Raw genomic sequence first — 22,874 nt, forward strand, 5'->3', positions numbered from 1 at the left:
ATAGAACTGCTGCATTAGGTTTCGAGGGCTTAGGAGTATAAACTTGAAGAAAGAAACCTGATTTCCTTACAAATTTCTTATTCCAGGCAATACACTGTGCAATATCTCATGAATATCCCTGTGTCTTTTTATCAGAATGGCTACTTATTTGTAAATATTGAAATCACATCAGGTTACAAAAGTAAAAAGCAAAGAGTTAAAACAGACAGCCACTACATGGCCTCCATTTTCATAAAAAGTTTCCACTTTGGCATAAGGATAGATTACTTTGATGAAATAAAAGATTTTTCTTACACATTTTTTTTGGAGGGGGAAATATTTCAGTCTTGCAGAGGTGGGCTACAGACAATAATATAACATGCAGTAGGGGCCCACCACCTAGTTTTAGCAAATCTTCACACTTAACAGTTTCTTTATACATATGTTTCAGCTTGTTTTGATAGAAAGATTGTTATTTCTCCTGTTGCCCACCTCTTGTTTATGTAATTTGTTCTTTGCTTTTATTATCTCCTATTTAATTTCATTATTTTAATAAACATAATTTTTGAATAGATATATTCACATTGGTACGTGATAATGATAATACAAATGTAGGCAGCAGAAAACTCTGACTCCCATTTCTGCTCCCCACTCCTCTCTATTCCAATATTCCCATCCCCATTCTATCCTCCTGGCATTTATTTACATACACACAAATATGAGTCTATATTCTTATGTTTTCCTTTTCTTACCAAAAAAGGGTTCTCGTTTTTGGATTTTGACTTTTTCAACTTGGGTAGTAATATAGTACAACAAAAACTAACCCAGTAACCATGCATTTCTTTGCAGAATTAAATCAGAAATGCTACTGTCTGTGATACAGGCTTGCTTTCATAAGCTTCCTCCATAACATGTGCCATGGATACACTGGAATAAGATTGATATCTTTCCACTTATTGAAAACAACTTGTGTATCTCATTGGTTTATAGTTAACAGTCCTTGTTTCGTGGAATAGAGGTTCATACCCTTTTCTTGAGCACTCACGTAATTATAGCAATAGAGAGGTGAATGTATTCTCCAAAATGTGGACTTGTTTTCAGGCAGAACAGTTGATTTACACATTGTCTCAGTTAAATGCCATGTCACCTAATCTCTCCTTTCCCTTTATCACTGTCAACCCATAAAGCCCTTCTTGAGACACAAGCCATACTTTGTCCCTATCTGACTCTTCTGCATTGGCAACCCCTAGGGCAGAATCAGCTTAAAGATTAACATGACCAGAAGTATAGAAATACTCTGTCGGTGCTCAGAACTTGTGGTGACTGAAGAAAAGAGCACACGATAATTAGTTGACTTCAAAATGTGTACCCTTCAGAAAACTGCCAGCAGGCCCAAATCCTGAATTAAATTGCTGATTATAATAGGCAAGACATTAAACAATCAAGAAATAAAAAGAGCTTAATCCAGGGATGGCTGCCTTTATAAGACTTGGGGGCTATAAGCTCTAGCACCCTGCTGCTTGGGGGCCAGTTCACTCCCAGTGGGAATTCTGTTAGACAAGTAATGGCCAAGCTGTGGCACCATGTTATCAAAAAGCAGATTGCTTGTGACAATAACAAGGAGGTAATTCTCCAGGAACCATGGCCCAGAAAATCACTCTGATTCAGTGTCATAATGAAATGTATTTTCTCCTACTAAATAGATAATATAAATAGAAAACCAATACAATATTTGGCCAGTTTATAAAAATTTTTAAGTAAAAAAGAAACTGAGTGACATTTTACAATAACTTGAAAGTGGCCCTGAAGTCACCTTGTGACCCCATGTGATAATCCCAACCTCAATTTATGAGTTAGGTGTAACATGTAGAAGTTTTTGTGTTCTTCAAAGTTGGGCTGAGAAAAATATCTAGCAGATAGGTAATTGAACAAAGTTAGATGAATTTAGCCCACCTAAATCTGATTACTTGGATTTATCCAAAACATCCTTCTCTAGGACAAGATTAACTGAAGTTTTTAAGAATTTTAATTGTACACATTACAGTTAAAATATTTTGGCTTCTGTCATTTCCTTGGTTACTACTTTCAGACTTGTGATTCTAAATTCTGGCCAACTGTCAGAACAACACAGAAGCTCATTCAGTAGCTCACTTAGGTCTGGGTGCAGTCTCTAGCCCTTAGCAATAACACAGGTTTATGTCCCCAGGCCTGGTTTCTCCCAAGATGTTCAGAACTATCTTTTCCTGTTCTCCATAGAGAGCTAACTAGGGATCTGATTTGCTTCCTCACATGAAGTGTGGCAAAAACAAGCTCATAATCTTTTCTCATCAACTTTCCCTTTGCCCTGTCTCCCTCAGCATCCTAGGATGAAATGCTGGCTTTGGCCCTTTCATAAAATAATGGTGCACTTTTAAAACCAAACACTCCACTGTTCTTACTGGATCACCATGTAGTCGGTAGTGTTCTGTAGAGATTTACTCCTGCCTCAGATGTCAAGTCTTTCAGTTAGATCACATATTAGGATCTAATGCTAAAATGGAAGACCAGAGCTGGGGATCATCAAGAAATATTTTTTGAATGCCTACTCAAGGTCTAGCACTGTTGGGGTTTTTGTTTTCTTTTTTGGGGTGTGTTTGTGTGTGTGTGTGTGTGTATGTGTATATCCCAGAGAGTGGGTGGAGATGGATTTTCCCCCATCTGTTATTATTATTAGCTGTCTTTTTTCACTAAAAGGGAGTTTTCAGAAGTAGTATTCTTGGATTCCAAACAAGTACAATTTGTTACCAGAGCCTTTTATAAGGAAGAATACTTTGCTCGTTAGACATTTTTGTACGGTGGTTTCCCACCCCGTCTTTCTCCCCCATACTCTCTGTTGGGTGATGTGAGGACTGTGTTGGTTGTTGGGGTTTTTCATGTGTACTGCAAGTGTGCAGCCTTTACATTAGTCATAATGCTGAGAGTGGGGACCAGGGAGAAAACCAGAGAAACAGAGCCTTCCTGTTTCACACACAGATGAAGGTAACTTATGTGACATTTATCTCGTTGTTTTTCTGTGCTCTCATTTTTGGTCTCTGTAGCTGTTTCCATCTTCTGGGTTCCTAATTCATGCTGAGGTCATGAAACTCAGTATGATTTCAAAAATATAACCTGAGTGGGCTGTCACCAGTTTCCCACATTTACTTTCTGTCACCCGCCCTCTGTCTCAACCCAAGAGAGCTTCCTCTGTATGTCAGTTTTCACTCTGAAAACTCACTGGGTCAGAATCAGAGCACATTGGCTCAGAATCAGTTTTCCTGGGGAATATTTTCCCAGGAGCATAGGATTTTTATTTATGAGCCCTTGTGCAGTGTAAGGCAAACATGCTGAGTGGGTCTCCCTCTCATCCATTCTGCCGTACTGCCTGCAGCCAGGAGCTTTGCTTGGCTGCCAATGGAGCCATCTAACCTTAGAAACCCTCAAAACTTTACAAAAAGCTTGAATATTCATTTATATATGACATCTTTATCAGGCTCTGAGGTAAAGGCAGTATACTGCACTGAGAAAACATTGACTTATGAGCTAGGGTTCCCAGCCAGATAATCTATAACTAATAAATTATATGACCTTGGGCAGGTCATCTAGCCTGGGTGTCTTTTTCCTCATATGTGAAGTGAGTTACAGGGGATAATCTCTAAGATCCCTTTCAGTTAAGTATGATTCTTCTCTCTAGGCATCTCACTGGGAGAAAACAGCAGGTTCCCAGACAGGAAGGCAGGAAAGCACAATTGAGAAGTGGCAAATGTGGAGGAGTTTTGCCGAGCCATAGGCCTCCCCGAAGGAGTTGCTAGAAGGGCTGCAGTAGAGCTGGACTGCAGAGGTCCTGAATACCACTGTAAGGAGTGTTGTTTTCCTCAGGCATCAGAGGGAGCCCCTGAAGGTTTTCGAGTAAGAGGGTCATAATCTCACAGCTGAACTGAGCAAAGGTATACAGCGAGAGGGTGCCTTTTATGGAGTGCCAGCAGGCTTGCTGATGAGAAAAACCCAGAGGACCCTCAAGTCAGGAGTTTGTCATCAGAGTTCAAGAAAACATGGATTTGGAGATGGAGATTTGAGAATCTTCCCAGGTGAGACTGGAACCATGAGAATAGATAAGATGTTCTGTAGATAATGTAGGAAAGGGAGATACGGCTTCAGAGGAAATTTTATGGTAACTAGACTAGGAAGGGGCAGCAGGGACAGTACTGCTAAGGAGATGGAAGGATATCCAAAAGAGCCATCTCATGGAGAGCCCCAACAGATGACAGCATTTCCAGAGTGGGCAACAGGGCAAAGTGTCACAGGGGTTGAGGTCAGAGAAAGGGGGATTGGAATTAGCCATGAGGATCTTACTGGTAACCTTCAGAAGAGCCATTTCAGTGTGGGCAGGAACTTGAGGACAGGCAGCTGGAACAAGAGTGGTTGACAAAGTATGTGGCTGTGGAAGGGAGAAGAAACCAGAGCAGCACCGTTGGGGGGTGGGATGGAGAGACAGGAATTACAAGATTGGCTGTTGTTGGGATATGCACACATCTTTTGAGATCAAGACAGGAAGCCTTGGAGAGAGGGAGAAAGACTAGAGATGCTGGAGCTGAATTTCAGTGGGGGCGGAGCAGTCTCCCAGCAGAAGGGGAGAATGTACCATGGGCTGATGTCAAAAAGAAGGAAGGAATGTGTGAAGGGTCAGGGTCATAGAACTGAAGACCGAAAGATGAGAACTGGTGTTTGCATCTTTTAACCTCTATTGTTAGAGTCACATCTGGATGTAAGAGTGAGCATGGAGACTCAGGAGCCTACAAGATCTGTGGGCTTGGCACCTGAGAGATCAGAATCTTGGTTCACTCTTGCAGACAAAAGCATATAGGGTACCATAACACAGGAGCAATATTTGTTTGGCTACCTGGGTAGAAGGCCTGATTCCACTTGAGCAGCCCTTATCAGGGCTGCTCTCAAAGACCTTATTCTCTGTGTGTATATCTCCATTTTCTCATAGTTGAGTTGAATTATTTCCAGAAAAGATGTTAGTTTGATTCTTAAGAGCCAACAGACTAGTGTTGTTTTTCAAGTCTTGACATGCCTGGTTACAGAACTAAACCTGTCCTTTTCTACTTGTAATTAAGTTTTTCTTACAAGTTATGTATAATAATTTCAAGCATCATAATTATGAGGGCAATAATTGGGTTTCCCGGTCTTCTGGTTCAAGTCAGTGCCAGCTTCACTGCTTCCAGTGAAGTAATAAGTTCTCTTACAGAAAATGTCCCCTATGCAGCCCACTTTAACAGTTCAATAACCAGGACCCTAAGAGGTCAAATTCAGTGATAGGTCACTGACTAAGTCTCTATTCGGAATGAGCTCTCGACTATATCATCATCACCAAAGGTCCTTTTCTCATTGCTGTCAGTAAAGTTGAGTTTGACAGAATACAATATTAGTAGGGAATCTTTTAGTTAGAAGTAATAGAAAACCTTCACTAAGTAGCTTAGCTTTAAAATTAAGAAGAAAAAAAATAAAAAATAAATAAAATTAAGAAGAAAAGATCATATTGGGAATTAGTCCATGTAACTGGGGACATACAGTGATGGACTGGCTTTGAGCGAGGTTGGATCCAGGGTTTAGACAGTGTTGCCAGAGTTCTCTTTCTAGCTCTTTTTTTTTTTTTTTAAGATTAATTAATTTATTTATTCATGAGAGACAGAGAGACATAGCCAGAGGGAGAAGCAGGCTCCCTGTGGGGAACCCCATGCAGGACTCAGTCCCAGACCCCAGGATCATGCCTGAGCCAAAGGCAGAAGCTCAACCACTGAGCCACCCAGGTGTCCCTTGCTGGGCCACCCAGACGTCCCTCTTTCCAACTTTTGGTGCTGCTTCACCCTCTGTTTGGCCCTGTCATCCCTGGGAGCCTCAAAACTGCATCTTTAGAATTTGGAATTTGAAAGAGAGGCCTCCTCCCTCCCCCTTTTATATACCAAACTCAGGGAAGCCTCTGGCATGTGCCCACCCCAGAGCCAGTCTCCATGGCCTGAGAAATGAAGGACTCTGGTCAGCCTCGATGAGGGGTGAGGAGGCACCCTACATGATTTCTCACCAGGATCCCGTGGAGAAGGTATTTCCCAAACGGGAAAACTGAAGAGGAGGAGGAATGGGATGCTAAATTAACAAAACCTACAGAAGTCCATTCAATAGCCTTGCACACAAACCTAAACAGTAAAAACAAAGATAGAGCTTTTGCGGTTTTGGTTGTTTTTGGAAGGCTCAAAGTTTATTAGTTATTGTTGGTCTTATTAGTCACGATTGTCCCTGGATTGATATTTCAATGAATGCAGGAAGCCTCCCTCAGGGTTTGACTTAGCAGAAGGCTGTAAAGTGACTTCGGGAAGAACACGTAATTTCCAGTGCTCATCAAAAGTCATCCCTTCCTCTAGAGTCTAGTCTTTGATTTGAACTGGTTCCAAAAAAACAGGTTTGGTTCAGCAATCATCTGGTTTCAGTCAGGCCAGAAAGTAAACCACGAGAAAAAGTTTGGGTGTTCTAGTCCCAACTAAAGTAGAAAGTACAAAGACTTGTGAAGTTAATGTGTGCAAAGGGAGTGACACACCAGGAGAGACTGAGAGAGGGAAGAAAGGAGGGTGCACAGCCAGCCGTGTGTTGAGGGACACAGCCAAGCTTCCTGCCTGCACTGACACATATGGCCTACGTACCTACCTGGCCTAATACCACACACAGGCCAAGGTGGATCCAGGCTGCCCACCCCCCTCCTGCATAACTATCTTACAAGCCTGTTTACTAAAATGCCATTTCCCTTGTCTTCTCACCACCCCACCTGACAGGATACATCTCAGTGCATGTTTCTGTGATCACACAGACAATAAGAATACTTAAACGAGATAGTTATCCAATTGAAGTGAATTTTGCTGCTCTTTTTAAACCATAGAGATATGGGAGTGACTGAACTCCTCCCTTCCTGGATGTGTAGCCAGTCTGCCCCACACATCAAAAATTCCTCTCAATCAGAACACCATTATATAAAGTGTGGTTGAAAATAAATCTAGTAAAGCCGGGATCCCTGGGTGGCGCAGCGGTTTGGCGCCTGCCTTTGGCCCAGGGCGCGATCCTGGAGACCCGGGATCGAATCCCACATCAGGTTCCCGGTGCATGGAGCCTGCTTCTCCCTCTGCCTGTGTCTCTGCCTCTCTCTCTCTCTCTCTCTGTGACTATCATAAATAAATAAAAATTAAAAAAAAATTTAAAAAAAATCTAGTAAAGCCAACAGATAAGCTTGATTTGTTTACCAAAAAAAAAAAAAAAAAAAGCCTTCACTTAACTAATTATTTCACATAGTTGAGGAAAACCTGTTAATCTCACTTAAGATGACAGTATCAGAATTGTGGTATAGCTCAGAGAAAATATAAATCATGATTATTCCTTCTCTTCATAACTTACGGCCATGTATGCAGTTTCCATGTGGCCATTAGATACCACCCCAAAACCACAGTTAATAGGACCAGCAGTCCTTGGTGTTCAAAATATGTAGAAAACCCAGTGAAAAGACTTACAGTTTTTCTGGTTAGTGATGTCCCCGTTCTACTTATATTCCCTGTTCAGTATTTGTCAGTGTCCGTATTGTAAGAATGGACTTCTTCTTGTGGATAAGCAATGAGATTTAAAGGTGTATTTCTTTGGGTCTTCTAACAGTGTGTTGAGGTGGCTGTTATTAATATTATTTTACACGTGTAAAAACAGAGGCCCAGAAGAGCTAAGGGTCTGGCTATAGTCACACAGCAAGTTAAGAATAGTCTCGGGACTTCCCCTCTGGTCTCCTGTATGTTCCAATCCTCCTGGGCAGTGTCTCTGGCCTTCTCTGGGTGGTTCAGTTATTTGCCCTGTTTTCTAGTCATTCTTTCACTGCTGCCCTCAGGCAAACCAGACCCACCTTTCCTTTGCTTTGGCAAGGACTTGCGGTTGGGTTGCAGTCGGTTGCAGCAAAAGAGAAAGGAAGCAAGAGGCTTTCCTTGGCCAGTCGTTGGATGTCCTACCATCTTCCACTTTGGCCCAGTGTGTGGCAAGGGTCCTCTCCCCATCCTGGATGATGGTGCAGGCTCCCACATGGTGTGTTGGCTGTGGATTTAGGGCTTGTGTGAGAAGATTCAGGAAGCTATACAAACAAGGAACTAAAATATCCCACATTGTCTTCAATCCTGCCTTTGTTTCCTGTCTGAGAAATGTTTTGGTGGTAAATTTGTTTTTATATTAAGAAAAAAACAAAACCCTAGAGTTTTAGTGGATATATTAAGAAAAAAACAAAACCCTAGAATTTTACTGTTTCAGTAAAATTCTAATGATGCTCAGAAATGGAATTTGCTTTGGAGGAACGCAGATGAGGGACGATGGGACTAGAAATTAAACTCTGAAATTTCTTAAGATAGGCTATAATGAGAATAATTTAAAGTTGATAAGCTTTTTCTTAAATCTAGCTATCACCCAGTCTGTCCCATCCCAGCCCCCAATGCATTCACTCCCAAGGGCTTGGGACCTGGGTGGTGATGTGTTTTGTGCTTTCTTACTTTGACCAGCCTGCCTGGGCCCAATGGCAGGGACCTCAGAACCTGAAGGTGCTGACAAAGATGACCTGCTGCTGTTGAGTGAGATCTTCAATGCTTCCTCCCTGGACGAGGGTGAGTTCAGCAAGGAATGGGCTGCTGTGTTTGGAGACGGCCGACTGAAGGAGCCAGTGCCCGCTGTGGCCCCAGGAGAGCCAGACCCCAGGCCCCAGGCAGGCTCAGGATTCCTTCCTTCACAGCTTTTAGACCAAAACATGAAAGACTTACAGGCCTCACTACAAGGTATGTACCAAGGGGATTGCAATAGGGGATTTTTTGTTTGTTTCATTCTTTTTTTTTTTTTTTTTTTTTTTTTAAGATTTTTTAAATTTATTCATGAGAGACAGAGAGAGGCAGAGACATAGGCAGAGGGAGAAGCAGACTCCCTGCGGGGAACCCGATGCAGGGCTCGATCCCAGAACCCTGGGATCACACCCTGAGCCAAAGACAGACATTCAACCGCTGAGCTACTCAGGCATCCCTGTTCATTCTTTATTTTTAACTCAAAAGCCTCTTTCTTCCTTCTTTGTCTTTTTTTTAAAAAATGTTTTTTGGTTTTTATTTTATATCATGTCTTTTTTGTTGCTGTTTTTTTCATCTTTGTATTTTTCTTTTATATTCAGTGGCTTTTTAGCTAAAATCTCAGAATCATATTCCAGCTTTAAGATGTTGCAGGGTTTACAATCTCTTCTCATAATTTTCTCCTCATGTTCACATTTGCTTTTAGTAAAAGGCTAGAGAGGTAGCTCTCAATCTTAATGTCTTGCTCTGATTTTAGACTTTTGCATGGCATACTTTAGAGAATCACATTGTCTTCATAGTCATGAGCCCTGTTGGCTTGGCCATTCCTGCCTGACAGTTCTCCACGTTTCTATAGACATACCATCTTTTTAAGTGCCAAGTGACATCACACTGGACTTCTTAACTTCTTAATTCACATTGAATTTTCCCTTGCTCCCTGCTGTCTCTCCTTCCTGGCCTACCCCTACCCTGAGGATGCTCTCAGCTCAGCCATTCCTGTTGGGTCTGAAACACGGGGCCCACCAGCATCTTGGCCACAGCAGAAATATAGTTTCCACTCTGATCTGTGGCCAGCAACATTGGTCAGGGTGCAAGGCACGTTGGTTGAGAACTACTGGCATGGGGAGCACATTGGTTGAGAGTGTAAAACTAAAACTCAGATTGAAATGGAAATTTTTAAGTCTAATTTTCTAAACAGACCTCGGGAAGGAAGCTATTTTCTACTATTTCAACACCTTTTTCCTTCTTTCATGTTATTTTAATTGTAAGACGAGAATCACTATTAAATTCTCAAATTGTTTTGGTTTTTCCATGAATTTAGGCTATCTCCTTAATAAGTGTTTATCTGGTACTTAAAGCTGAGAACAAACAGCAGAGCTGGAATGATTAAGTAATTATGAGCTATTAAAAAAAAACCTCAGGTCTTTGGAGATGAGATCACGGACAGAGCAAAAGTTGGTGGGCAAAACCAAAAAAAAGTCTTCCCTCTTTTTTTTCTTTTTTTTCTTTTTAACGAAATTCATCATTCCTTTTATTGTTTTCTGTGAGTCCTATTTTGTATCCATGTCATTTATTTTCAGGAATGGAGTTAGAGATAAGAGGGATAAATGGAATCCAAAAATACTTTACCCTGAGCCTCACCTCTGGGTTTCGCCATCTCTTTCACTGGCGCTCCAGATGAGCAATGCTGCCAGTGACTTGAGTTTCACCCCCACCCACCTGCGGTGGAGGTGCTGACAAGCCGTGGGAGAGTTGGAAGGCCAAGCCAGGATCCACTACTTAGATCTTGGGGCTGCTGGAGACTCTCCAGTGTGCTACAGGATGAATCCCATTCCGGCCCCCAGCTATAAAGATACTAGGGCCCTTCCTGCCCACAGGAATGGTGGTGGCAGTACTCCCACTTAACTGGACTGGCTGAGTGTCATTCACTTGTGAGTGGCCCTCACTGACAGCTGGGAAGTCAGAGCTCCATGCCCTCTTCCTGAGCAGGCAGTGTGAGATCTCAGCTCAGGGCCCATGGCCTCACAACTATGCCTGAGAGTTATGACAAGAGCAGTGGCCATGGACTTCACACTTTAGCTTTGTCCCAAATCCAAGTGCTCTAGCACTGGAGTACTCTTGGGTCTAGGGGGTGGGTGTTCTGACAGTGAGAAATGTAAGCTTATTGTAGAAAGAGGTATTCCTGTATGGGTAGAGAGGTACTACCAAGGGAAGCCATTTATTTCTCAAGCAACAAAAATCTCACCTAAGGTTGCCACCCTACTAGCTCCTTACCAAGTTTCTCACTGATTCAACAGAGATTTATTGGGTCCTTCTGGGTGCCAGGCATTGGGGATTCATCTGAGAATATAACTCACATTCTGATGAAGAGGAGGTAATGAACAATAAACATAATAAAGAAAAATCACAGAGTAGGTTAGAAAGTGCTCAGTATTATAGAGAAAAGGCAAAATAGAACTAAGGGATAGAAAGTGTTGGGTGGATGGCAAGGCAGGTCAGACTGTAGAACTAAATAGGATTCTTATGAGAAGATGAAAGTTGAGCAGACTTGCAGGAGGTGGCGGAATGGGCCACGTGGAGATAGGACAGAGGCCATGTGCCAGTGCCTAAGGCAGGACATGCCTGTGTGGTCGAGGGTCTGCAGGAAGAGCTCTGTGAGTGGAGTGAGGCAGGGAGGCAGAGGCTTGGCCATACATGGCCTCCTGGCCTTTGGAAGAACCTGGGCCTTTATTTATTTATTCATGAGAGAGAGAGAGGCAGAGACACAGGCAGAGGGAGAAGCAGGCTCCATGCAGGGAGCCCGACGTGGGACTCGACCCCGGGTCTCCAGGATCACGCCCTGGGCTGAAGGCGGCGCTAAACCATTGAGCCACCCAGACTGCCCCAAACCTGGGCCTTTAATTTGGCCCAAGAAAAAATGGGAACCGTCACAGTGTCTTAGACCAACAGTGGACATGATCTGATTTATCATTTAAAAGGATCATCCTGCCTGCTAAAAGTTTCCTTTTCTCTGCTGGTGTTCTATGAAGACCAGGGCTAAAGGAGTTGTTTTCTAACCTCCGAGTTACCCTGTTTCCTTTGCATGCCAGCAGACACAAACTGAATGTCTATGGAAAACAAAAATGACAGGAAAGAAAAGTGGAACCTAAGTGTTTGAAAGAGGAAGCCCACTTATCTTCTACCACATGTACGGATTCCCAGCAGGTGCTCCCACAATTCTGGTTCTGATGCTGCCCTGATTCAGGGAACCTTCAAAACAGATGTGGTACAAATAAAGAACAGGCACCCTGCTTCGGTGACTGATCATGTAATCCTGTTACAACCACATCCTATGCTTTTGTCAAAACTTTCCCCACCTCCCCCTAAAAAGGAGAAGAGGATTACTGGCTCTCGATTTTTTTTTTAAGACACCCATGGTCTAGAAAAGTCCATCTATATACATGTAAAAGCATCTAAGTAACTATTAAACTTCAGACACTTCATATTGAAATTGCTTCCCCCATCATCCAGATCATCTCAAAAATCAAATTAAATAACCAACTGAAACAAATAAGTAATCACACACAACATGGAACAGAAAGGCTCACTGACATGTTGGTTTAGAGAAACCAGCAGTGGCAGAGAGTTAACTTACCTAATCCTCACCACACCCTTGCCAGGGAGGTACTATCATCATTTCCTTTTTAGGGCCCTGGGAAACTGAGAAACAAAGTAATGAAGTAATTTGCCTGAGATCAGACATGTGGTGGGAGGCAGACAGATGGTGAACCTGAGCCATGTGACCCTGAAGTCTGTGCCTTTCACCATTCTGTTCGGTTGCCTCTCTGTACCAAGTCTCCAATGGCAAATGTGATTTCTCAGTGGGTTCCTTCAGGCCTCTCCTTGGATGCTCCTGGAGGAGCAGGACTCGTCATGATTAGCCTGGCCCTGGGTGTCCTGGACACACACACAGACCAAGAACAAATGGTTGCCATGGAGAAGGAATGCACTGGTTGGGAGGCAGGGACCCTGTCGACCACAAAAATTGGATGATATTCCAGAATAGAATATTTGAAATCAAGATTGTTTGTAGAATCTTCGCCTGTGCTAGCAGCCACCCACATCTTCCCTGTAGGGCATTCCTGCTCATTCTCACCACCATTGTTCTAGTTCTCTGTGAGGTCCAGGTGGGGCTGCATCCTCAAGATGTTGGTGTCAAGAGAACTGAGGGGAAGGGTCTGGGCTCCAGCTGCAGCAACCTCTGCTCTTCCACAGACTGCACTTCCCTGCCCCGCTCCCTTCCTCACTTCTCCTCCTCCTCCTCTCTCCACCTCCCCATTTTCCTCTGCCACCCTCCCTCCTTTCTTTGTCCTCTCTCCCCACTCTGTTTCCCTGTGCTCTGGGAGAATAGAGAGGGCGGGAGATTTAGTAAGATAACAATTATATTTGCCTCCTTCCCCCACCCCAACTTCAAGCTCTAGGAGAGCAAAATGAAGCGTCCTACATTTAGGATAAAGTTGGGCTGAACATTTAAAAAAGGAGTTGATTTTATGTAGGATTTCTGAGAGTTTCTGAAGTTACCAGCATGATAGGGGCTGGGGTTTCCTGTGTGTCGTACAATGATAAGAAAACTGTACCTTTCTGAGGCCTCCTAAAGCTAGTAGAAAGAGAGCTGGCCAGAGGAGTTTCCCAAGGTTGAGACAAGGTGAGGCTGATAAGCCTCATTTGCCATTCTTCTCCATTCTCCACCAATACCCAAAATTTAATTTAGACATAGAATAGACGCTGATACTGAAAAGACTACCATCTGCTCAAAATACATGCACCAGGACATCTTTTAATTTAGGATTCTGCAAACCTAAGTTAGGAGTCTTGTTCTACATTCTCACAAACATGCAGTTCTGTGTTCCTTCTGGATATTCTTTTGTTTTATGCCATGCCTAGGTGCTGTTACCATCTGGGTTGGTTTCTATTTAAGGCTAATGTAATGTCAAGCTTTGCATTATCTCCAATTCACCTTTCCTTAAACTGAGTTCACCCCCTTGCCGTTCCTGGCTTAACCTGGCTCCAGATAACTGGCATATCTGGGAATCAAATGATGAGAAGGAGAAGACTATGGGGTGCAGTTAGAGTTTGAACACAGAATAGGTGCTCACGGCATGAACGCATGGAATTTTTGTCCATTAAAGAAGCAGCTGATTGAGGAACATCTGCTGGTCTTGGATATATGCAGAATTTAAGTGCCTCCCTTAATCCATAGAAGGAGCCTTGATGACCATCTACTCCACCCTCATTTTATAGATGAGGAAATCAGGAAATCCCAGATAGCCCTTATGACTTGCCAAATTGTTGCGGGTTTATATCTACCATTTGCAAAAGTTCTAAACAAACTCCTCAGGCTGCCTTACAAGGCCCTTTAGGACCTACCCCAGTCTCATTGCTGCCTATACTTCCCACACCTTTACTTACCATGACTTAATCACCTTGTTTTTCTGAGGACCTATGTATTATGTCAAGTAAGCTGGATTCCAGCCATATCGAACTTGAATGAGCCTCAAACATGCTCTCTCTCCGCCTTAGAGCACATCACCCATCTCACACCCATGATGCTTGCTTTCCCTGGTTAAGTTCTCACCCTTCAATGTAGCTTCAGTGTAATTTCATCCAGAGAGCCTTCCTTGACTCCCTCCTCCCATCCCCTCCAGCAGTCAGGGTTAGGTGTTTCTGCCTCCATTCCCTTTATAGCTTACTCATTCCTTTCCTCTCACATCATTGTAAGATTGGTGTAATTCTCTTGCTTTTGGTTGTCATGGACAGGGCCCGTGTTTGTGTTGCTCACTATTATATTTCCAGAACATAGCTGAGCGCCTGGAATACAACAGATGTTCAGAAAAAGGATAGATGGATGAATGGATGGATGGACGGACAGACGGATGGACAGATGGATGAATAACAAGAAGGGAGGGGAAGGAACAACAGACATTGAATCACTAGATTAAAAGAAAGCAATCCGAAACTAATCTCTAGGATTGTTCCTCATGTCGCTGAGCTGTACTAAATAAAATTCAGATTCAGCTTCGTTTTATTGGTGCGTGCTCTCTAGCTTTTGTGCTCCCTGGTTTCACCTACAAGAATCCATTTTATTCATACAGCAACCTAATGAGGCAGGAATTTTTATCCACCCTTTGCAGATATGGAAACTGGAGCTCAGAAGGGGAAATGTGGATGACAGGGTGGTACTTGGCTACCATGACTGTGGTGTTCCCACTTTCCCCTTCACTGCCAACCCCACCCCAATGCCCCCCAGGCTGTGATCATCAACCCAGCCTGAGCTTTTGCTCTCCCAGCTAGTGAAATTACATTCACGGTAAAGTGCTCCTCTGGATGGTGTTTTTTTGGCTTCGCTTGCTGCTCTGGCTGGCCAGTGTTATTTCTGGCTGATTTATATTTTCCCTTATGTAAGTAAAGGGGGCAGGATTGCTCCAATAAAATTTTATATGTGTTTCCTGCAAATGGGTAGCACAGTTGACATATCAAAGGATCTATGAGCTAGGATCTTCATTTTGTTCCCAGAACCCTCAGCGCTTGCTCTGTGGCCCCCACCCTTCACCACCCTCTCCTGACACAATTACTCTAAGATAGGGAGACATCTTTCTAGCCACACCTTCATGTTGAAAACGCCTCAGCCAACGAACACCAACTAGAGAACAGTTGATGGCAATTACAGGAATATTAGCTAGAGTTAGTTCTCTTTAAATAGCATTTTTTCTTGACAGAAGCCAAGACATTTGAAATCTGGCTTGGCATTCCATCCATAATTATTCTAGTTGCACCCCTCCCCTAAATAATTCCCAAAGTGATATGAGCGAGAGTGACATTGCAGCTGAGCTTAGTGTTTTCTTTTCTTTTTCTCTTAGCTGAAGTCCCAGCCATACCATTTTCTCCCCTCATGCACATATAGTCGATTGTTAGACTTACACTTAATAGCTGTTCTGAGACAACAATGTGACTTGGCAAACTGGCTCTTGTTTCTGCTCCACACTAGGGGCAAAGGAATAATGATACCCTGTGTCTTTGCGAAAATTCTGAGGTATGCTGTCCCCATCATATTAATCCTCAAAGAATGGATGTCTTCAGACTCATCCTTCTTCATGTCCTCTGCTGCAGAGAAGCCCTCAAATCCATAGATTCTAAATCTATGAGTGTTTAGACGAGCAATATTAAATAATCCATAGTTACAAATGAATTTGATTAGAAGACATTTATTGTCTGTATAAAGGACTATGCCATTATAATCCTTGAAGTGATAGGCTTGAAATATGATTTATATTTCTGGTACTTTTAAAATATGGCTTGATATACAGACATGTTATTTATTTATAACTTTTCGGGAACATGCCCATTACGTAAAGTGAGGGGAGCTCCATTCTGACATGTAGATTTATTTCTGCCTCCTTTAGGAATGTGTTCCATTTTATGCTCTGAAAAATACAATGCTTTGAACCTGCCTTGCTTTTTGAATGTTCTCTGCAACCATTTTAAAAAATGAATGTTGTGCATATTTTTGAAATGGGAAGAATTATCTCACTGAGTTCCCACTGTATCAAATAGCATACAGAGATCAGGGAGGGGCTGACTTTCATACCTCTCATTTGGCTTTGCTCTGAGTCCGTTCAGGTTCTTTCTGGAAGTGTAGGCCTCCTTGAACTCAGAGAGCTTGATGGGATGGACTGAAGAGCTTAAAACAGCAGGACCTGAGGAGGTGGGATTTTGAGACAGACCCCTCTGTTTCTTAGGAGGGCTGTCTTTGGCTGGCTGGCTGGCTCTGGCCTCAGCCAAGATGACCTGATCCTGAAGGATATGGTGACCCTTCCAGCTTCCTTAGAGACCACCCATGACAGTGCTTCTCAAACTTGCACTTACATAACAGTCACTGGGGGATTGTGAAAACAGTTTCTTGGGCTCTCCTGCTAGGGATTCTGATTCACTGGGTCAGGGTTGGCCCTGGGAACTTGCATTTCTAGCCAGCTGTCAGGTGGTGCCCATGTTGCTGGTATGGGCATCCTACTTTAAGAACCACTGCTCTAAGAGATTGAAGCCAGGCTTACAGGAGTTGGTGGAAAGGTTCCATGGGCTCTGCCAAGCACAGGTGGGTTTTGACTATGTTTGGTGTTGGGGACAGGGTGGTAGGGAAAAGGGCAAAATTTACTCAGTTACATTCTATCTCTTTCAGCTTGATTTGGCATACTGTGGATCACAACTCTAACTTTCCACATTTCCCACTCTTTTATGTGATTTGTGCTTAGAAGTAATGCTCAGGGCCCAGTTATCTAGGTACTAGGAAGGTTATGTTATCCTAGATTACACCAAATACTGGTCAGTTTTATAGTTTTTTGAACTATAATTTACATACCATAAAAATTACCCACTGTAAAAGAATGATTCAAGGATTTCTAGTAAATTTATATTGTGCAATAATCACTGTAGTCCTGTGTTAGAACATTTCCATTATCCCAGAAAGCTCCTTCAAAATCTGGTGCTTTTGTTGTTTATGAATTATGTTAGCTACATATTCAAATGTCGTTCGAATAAGTAGTAATACTTTAAAAAGCCTTCTCTATGTTTGCATTGTTTTAGATCCGATAGGTAGATCACAGGCCACTGTTTCATTTGTCATTCGTTAGTCTGCATGGAGAAGTTTGTGTGCCACTTGCTGAAAATGAAATAATTCAGCCAGTGAATATTATAGCATCTCTCATGCCAAGCATTGTTTTGCCATCTCTTAAAATAATGCCTCATAAGTGTACTTCTCATGGTTTAAGAACATTCTCCAAGAGTTTATCCTAATTTAACAGCCATTATGTGCCAGACAGTGCACTAAAGGATGTAAAGATGAATAATACGTGATCTCTGACTTCAGGAGGCTCACAACTCTAGAAGGTGACACAAAAATGCAAACTAATAAATATAGTTAAGATTTGCTAATTAAGTCTCCTGTTGGGCATCTTAGAATAATGACAGGGGAAATGAACAGCATTAAATCCTGCCATTTTTGTGGCATATACTCTGTGACTTGGTTATGTGTAACTTGCTCCAGAAATTGGTTTCACTGCCCAGCTGAACTGTGCCATTCAAATATATTGTCTCAGGAGGATCTTATCAGAGACAAAACCTTTTCTGAAGAAAACAGCAGAGCATCCCAGTAAAAAGATACAGTTTTAATAATGGTGGACCTAACAGTAGTGGATCATCTGATGGTCTGTGTTTCATAGAATCAAGAATGGACGTAGTCCACAATACCTTCCTATATACTGCCTCAGGTATTTTGGAGCACATTGAGGAAGCAATTTCTTCTATCACTGAGAAGACAGGACTCACAGACCAGATTTAAAGCAGACATGCAAAGAATTATTTGATAAAATCCTAAATTAAATGTAAGCCATGCCAAAACATCTAACATACATCGTGAATGCTCTGGGAAACTAGGTTTGCTTCCCCCAAAGCAGGACCGCCGAACGCCACATAGGCATTATTTTGCTTATGTGGGTGGGCAGAGCACAGGGACATTACAGAATTTTGGATAAGGCAAACGGAGTGCATTGTAAGATACAGCGTCAAGTTAAGGGGGTGTTCTTTACCCTCATATAGTTGGACTAGACTATCATTCATTGATGTGTATTATCTAAACTTCTCACTCTAAATTGGCTGTATAGCAAATAAATGGGTTGGATCATAGTGAAGTAGAGAAGACCTGCGGTTAATTAGTTATATTGCTACATTTACTGGTGTTCACTTTTTAAAGCTTTCTCCATTTATGACAGAAAAGCAAGGCACTTGATTTCCTTGGAATGCTATGGATAATCTCTGCTGTGACCATGAAATAATATTACTCGAGAAGAAAAATGGGCATAGAGCTAAAAGAAAAAAAAATGTTCTAACCATAACAATTTCACAGATTTTTTTTTTCAAAATCCAATCTTTTCCCCGATTTTCCATACTTACAAATTGGACACGATTATACCTATCTCTTGTCCCCTAAAGCCCATCCCAGGTACGAGGAACATGGCACAAAGGCCTTGTCCTTGTCGCACCACCCTTCCCCTTTCTTTGGAGGCCACTGCGGGTGAGACCGTGTGTACGCCCAGCAGCTGGTGGGGCGGTGTGCCAGCCCTTCCCTAGACCTAACCACCTCTGGTTTTGAACATTAGGCTGCTCAGAGAGCAATGTCAATCCTCCTCCTACTCCATGGCCAGCACCACAGGCAAGCAGTCCAAATGACAACAGCCCTGCAATGAAAGGTAATACAGTGTTTTATTCCCTGGAAATGACAGTTGCCTTCCTTTCAACTGGCCTAACACTATTTTCCGTCTTTCTTTACTAATTTCTATTTGAGCACCGAGGGTGCGAATCAGGGGCTACAGGGGTGGAGGGTTTTGTGTGATCCTATGAATTACATTCTGGCTTTTTTTCTGACATAATGTCCTAATTCATAATTCCCCTTATCAAACCAAATGAGGAGGAGTCAAAAACTGTCTCCACGTGACTGGGTGCTACCCAGGTAGGAAAGGCCACCGAGGTTTGCTGTCTTTAATTGAAAATACTATTGCCATGGCCAAACAAGGCATTTAATTAGTGCTCCTCTGAAAGAGCTGACTTTCCTTAGAGGAGGGCCCTTCAAGCTCGTGGGACTGTTCCTTTCTGAGTGAGGCTCCCAAAGAGAACATGTGTTCCACTGAAGATCTCTGTGTTTGCAGCTGCCTCTCTCTTCCTTTGATCATCACCCATTTTCCCCATGTTGACCGCAGGAAGTAACAGGAAGTGTCTTTATTATCCCAAAGTATCCCCATGATGTTCTTATAGGTATTGTGCAGTTGTACCTGGTTTCCCAAACTCCAGCAGTGGAGGTCTAGGGAATGTGAGGGCTGCCCCAAAAGTACAGTCACCTGACTCCTCCCAGCAAGGCCAGAGCTACTTGTTGAGGGCTGCCCTAGACCTTTGGGAGGTTAGTAGGAAGGGGAAGTAGGTGCAGCATATTTTTGCTGGAGAGATCTTTAAGATGTGTTGATATTCCCTATCTAGACTAAAGATGTGTTGATATTCCCTATCTAGACTACAGATAGACTCATCCTCTATAAATGAATCTTGCCCCTTAGTTTCCTGTATGGCCTCCTATATGACTAAAGATGAGTTACTCCCTTTTTAAAAAGTTGTTCCCACTCCACTACCCAACCAAATTACATTGAGAGCTCTCAAGTCTCAGTTTATCATATCAGACAAAGCTGAGTATTCTGTAGGCTAATTGCACGTGGAATTCAGTTAATGTTAAATGGTAATAACTTGCATGTTACCAACTAGCCTTGCTTGCAGTCATCTCTATAGTAGATGCACTGATTATCTCATGATAAATCTATGAGAGATTATGAGAAAAAAAAGATGGGAATCAGAAGTATACTATGATTGGCACACTATCTTACCATTTCAGTGCCATTTTCATCAAAAACCCAAAGGCCCTGTTGAGTGGGATAATCCCATCACCACTCTCCCATTACTTTGGCATAACCTCTTAGCTTGTTCCCCCCAACATTTCCCAAGACTCTTTAAGCCAGATGGCAAGCACATTCCTCGCTCCTCTCAGTGAGAAGGATAACCTGTCAGACATTTTCTTCATGCTTTTGATATTCCCACCTGTTGGGAAAGAGAAAGAAACCTGGGTCATCTGAGCCAATGAACTTCGATCCTCATGTGGAATGATTTATGTAGAGAAGAGCCCCCAGCTTATGTAGAAATCACTTGCATCAGGCACTCTTTTGAAAATATTCTCATCTGGAAAATAATTTGGTTCTATAATTGTGGCAATCGGAAAGTTAGAGCAGGTGGTTCAGTGAAAGAGCAGCTGAAGGGAGTATCCAGTGAGGGTGAAGTGGAGGTGGGGCGTGGGGGTGATTTAGAGCCCAGGAGGAGGAGGAGACCTTCAGAGGCCTCCTCCCTCTGACAGGAGAGGGTGGAAGAAGGCAGTGACCCTGAGAAAAGAGATGCAGCCAGGCCTAGGTGCCAACCCTCCTCTCTGCCTGTTGCTTTGAAGCTTGAAGAGTGGTCACGGTATTTCCCTTGACCCAGCAGATTTGTAAAGTGTTCCAGTGGACACTGGAACATATTGCTTCCTCAGCCATTCAGTCTGATTTTTGAAATCACAGTGCTATTTCCTGCTTGTGTTTAAGCAGCACGGTCTGCAGTTTTAGGCAGCTTGGTAGGTGAGTTTACAGGTGAAGGTTAACACTGCTCGTTCTTCATGGAGTTTTAGGCCATGGTTTAGAAATGTTCTTTGGCCAACCAACAGGGAGACATGGAATTCCCTAGCTAGTTTTAGGGACAGAGTGTACTGGGATTTGTCTGATTGAGCAGCATCCTCCCTTTTTGGGAGGAGCCTGGACCCACCTACATGCAGTTTGGCAGAGGTGGGCCTTTGGAAGGGGCCTGCATTCACATGTCCTCTTCTCTCCCCAGAGCCTGCCAAGGCTGCCTCGGATCTGACTGCCTGGTTTAGCCTCTTTGCTGACCTCGACCCATTATCAAATCCTGACGCTGTTGGGAAAACCGATAAAGAACATGAATTGCTCAATGCATGAATCTGCAGCCTCACGGAGGGAGCCCACATGCCGCTCCTCAGCCACACACCTGGGGGCACGCAGATGTATGAAGTGATCAGTATGCTGTTTTAATTACGTGCCATTTTAATAAAATGAAAGGGTCAAAGGCCCTGTTTATATTGGTATAATTATTTACTCTTATTTGGTATAAAGGTTTTGAGTGTATTCTCTATGTGGATCTAACAATACAGCAGTTTTTAGCTGGCTGCTCTCCTGCCAACATCCACATCGTGGCTACTGATGTGTCTCTGGGATACTACTGTGAGATCCAAGTTCAAATCATAAACCTATTCTGTGTTAGGTTTAATAAGGAGTCCTGTGGCCTCAGAGGCTGTGGGAGGCTAACAAGGCTTAAATGCCTCATGTACCCCCTGCCTCTGTCGCCCTTAAGGAGGGCGGGTGGCTGCAGGAAAACCCTCCCTTCCTGCTGAGCCACCTTCCAATGAGCTCTGGGTGAAGCTCCAGCCAACCAGAGAGACTCTACCCTAGCTGTCGCCCAGTAGGCTGTGTGTTCTCACATCGCCAGGGGAGCTGGGCTGGTCTCCATTGCACGAACCTTTCTATGGAAAGCAGCCGTAGCTGCAGATGCCAGTGTCTCCTTTTGTCTTCATGGCTGGAATTCAAAAGCATGTATTTCTGGAGTCCCTTGTGATATTAACTGTTCTTGTTTGTTTGTTTTTTTTTTTTTAATTAAATGGCAGAGACATTTGACATGCAAAGGCAAGTTAATAGAGTCTGTTGTGGGGATTCAGTGGGGAGGTGCCATGGGTGTGGGGGCTGGAGAGGGAGGAAGATGACAAGGACTAGTCCCACCTGTGTGAAGCTATTGACATCCCATGCATCGCCCACATACAGAACAAGGGAGGAGGGCATGGACTTTGGTGGCACTGGCAGAGGTGGGAGCAAGTTTTGTGTGTGGGCATGTTAGCAGTTAAGACACTCCACCAGCATGGACCCCCAGGGCTGCTGTCTCTCCTCCCATCCCTGTGCCACCTGTGGCCCTGTGGGCGTAGGGTTAATGATTAGCAAGAATTGGTCCCACATGCCCAGCTGGGCCAGTGAGGTCTCTGCTATACTCTTGCAGCCTCAGTCTCCAGCCTTGAAAGGGTCTCTTGTGGCCGCTTTCCCCAACAGAGGGCTGCGGCTTCTCTGCTCTCTCTGGTGTGCTTCCACGGAAGGACCTGGACCAGCAGTAGCCACCGTCCTCTGCAAGACAACATTGGGGGACTGGAAGGCATTCTCATTCTCCTTCGTGCAGGATGACACCTGAAGGCAAGTTGGAGCTGGGACTGTGTGTGTTACGTGGCTGGTGTAGCTCTGCTCACTTCCTGGCCAGCCCGAACTGTCCATGGAGTCTGTTTGTAAGAGTCTCATTTAATGACTCCTCAGCCTGGCACTCATGGTCTTTGAGGATATCAGGATGCTGCCCTGGGTCCCCACCGCCTCACCCTCCCACACACACAGGAGAGCGTGTGGGATCCTTAAACCTTCCTTCTCAATCCTTGGCCTATGCATTTGCTGCACACTCTACCCAGGATGCCCCCCTCTCCTTACCCTCAGGTGCCATCGCAGCCCGACTCGCCCCTCAGGAGCACCTCACATCCCACCTCCTTTAACTATAGCCTGCAGTTTTCCT

General features: G+C 43.6%; 1 protein-coding gene across 24 annotated transcripts in view; it reads left to right on the forward strand.

The window, feature by feature from the left end:
• Positions 1-21,366, forward strand: part of ICA1 (islet cell autoantigen 1) — a 141,826-nt gene extending 120,460 nt beyond the window's left edge. For 19 of the 24 annotated variants that reach the window (XM_077856758.1, XM_077856771.1, XM_077856761.1 and 16 more), the window contains 3 exons: positions 8,565-8,834; positions 18,800-18,889; positions 21,096-21,366. In XM_077856758.1, the coding sequence (XP_077712884.1) occupies positions 8,565-8,834; positions 18,800-18,889; positions 21,096-21,217 (482 nt within the window). In that variant the 3' untranslated portion in view covers positions 21,218-21,366. Of the gene's footprint in view, positions 1-3,688; positions 3,789-3,873; positions 4,083-8,564; positions 8,835-18,799; positions 18,890-21,095 lie in introns of those variants that run through there. The other 5 variants (XM_077856757.1, XM_077856779.1, XM_077856755.1 and 2 more) reach the window with 4 other exon arrangements.
• Positions 21,367-22,874: the final 1,508 nt, after the last annotated feature.

The sequence above is a fragment of the Canis aureus genome, chromosome 18, assembly GCF_053574225.1.
Source record: "Canis aureus isolate CA01 chromosome 18, VMU_Caureus_v.1.0, whole genome shotgun sequence".
Classification (NCBI taxonomy): Eukaryota; Metazoa; Chordata; class Mammalia; order Carnivora; family Canidae; genus Canis; species Canis aureus.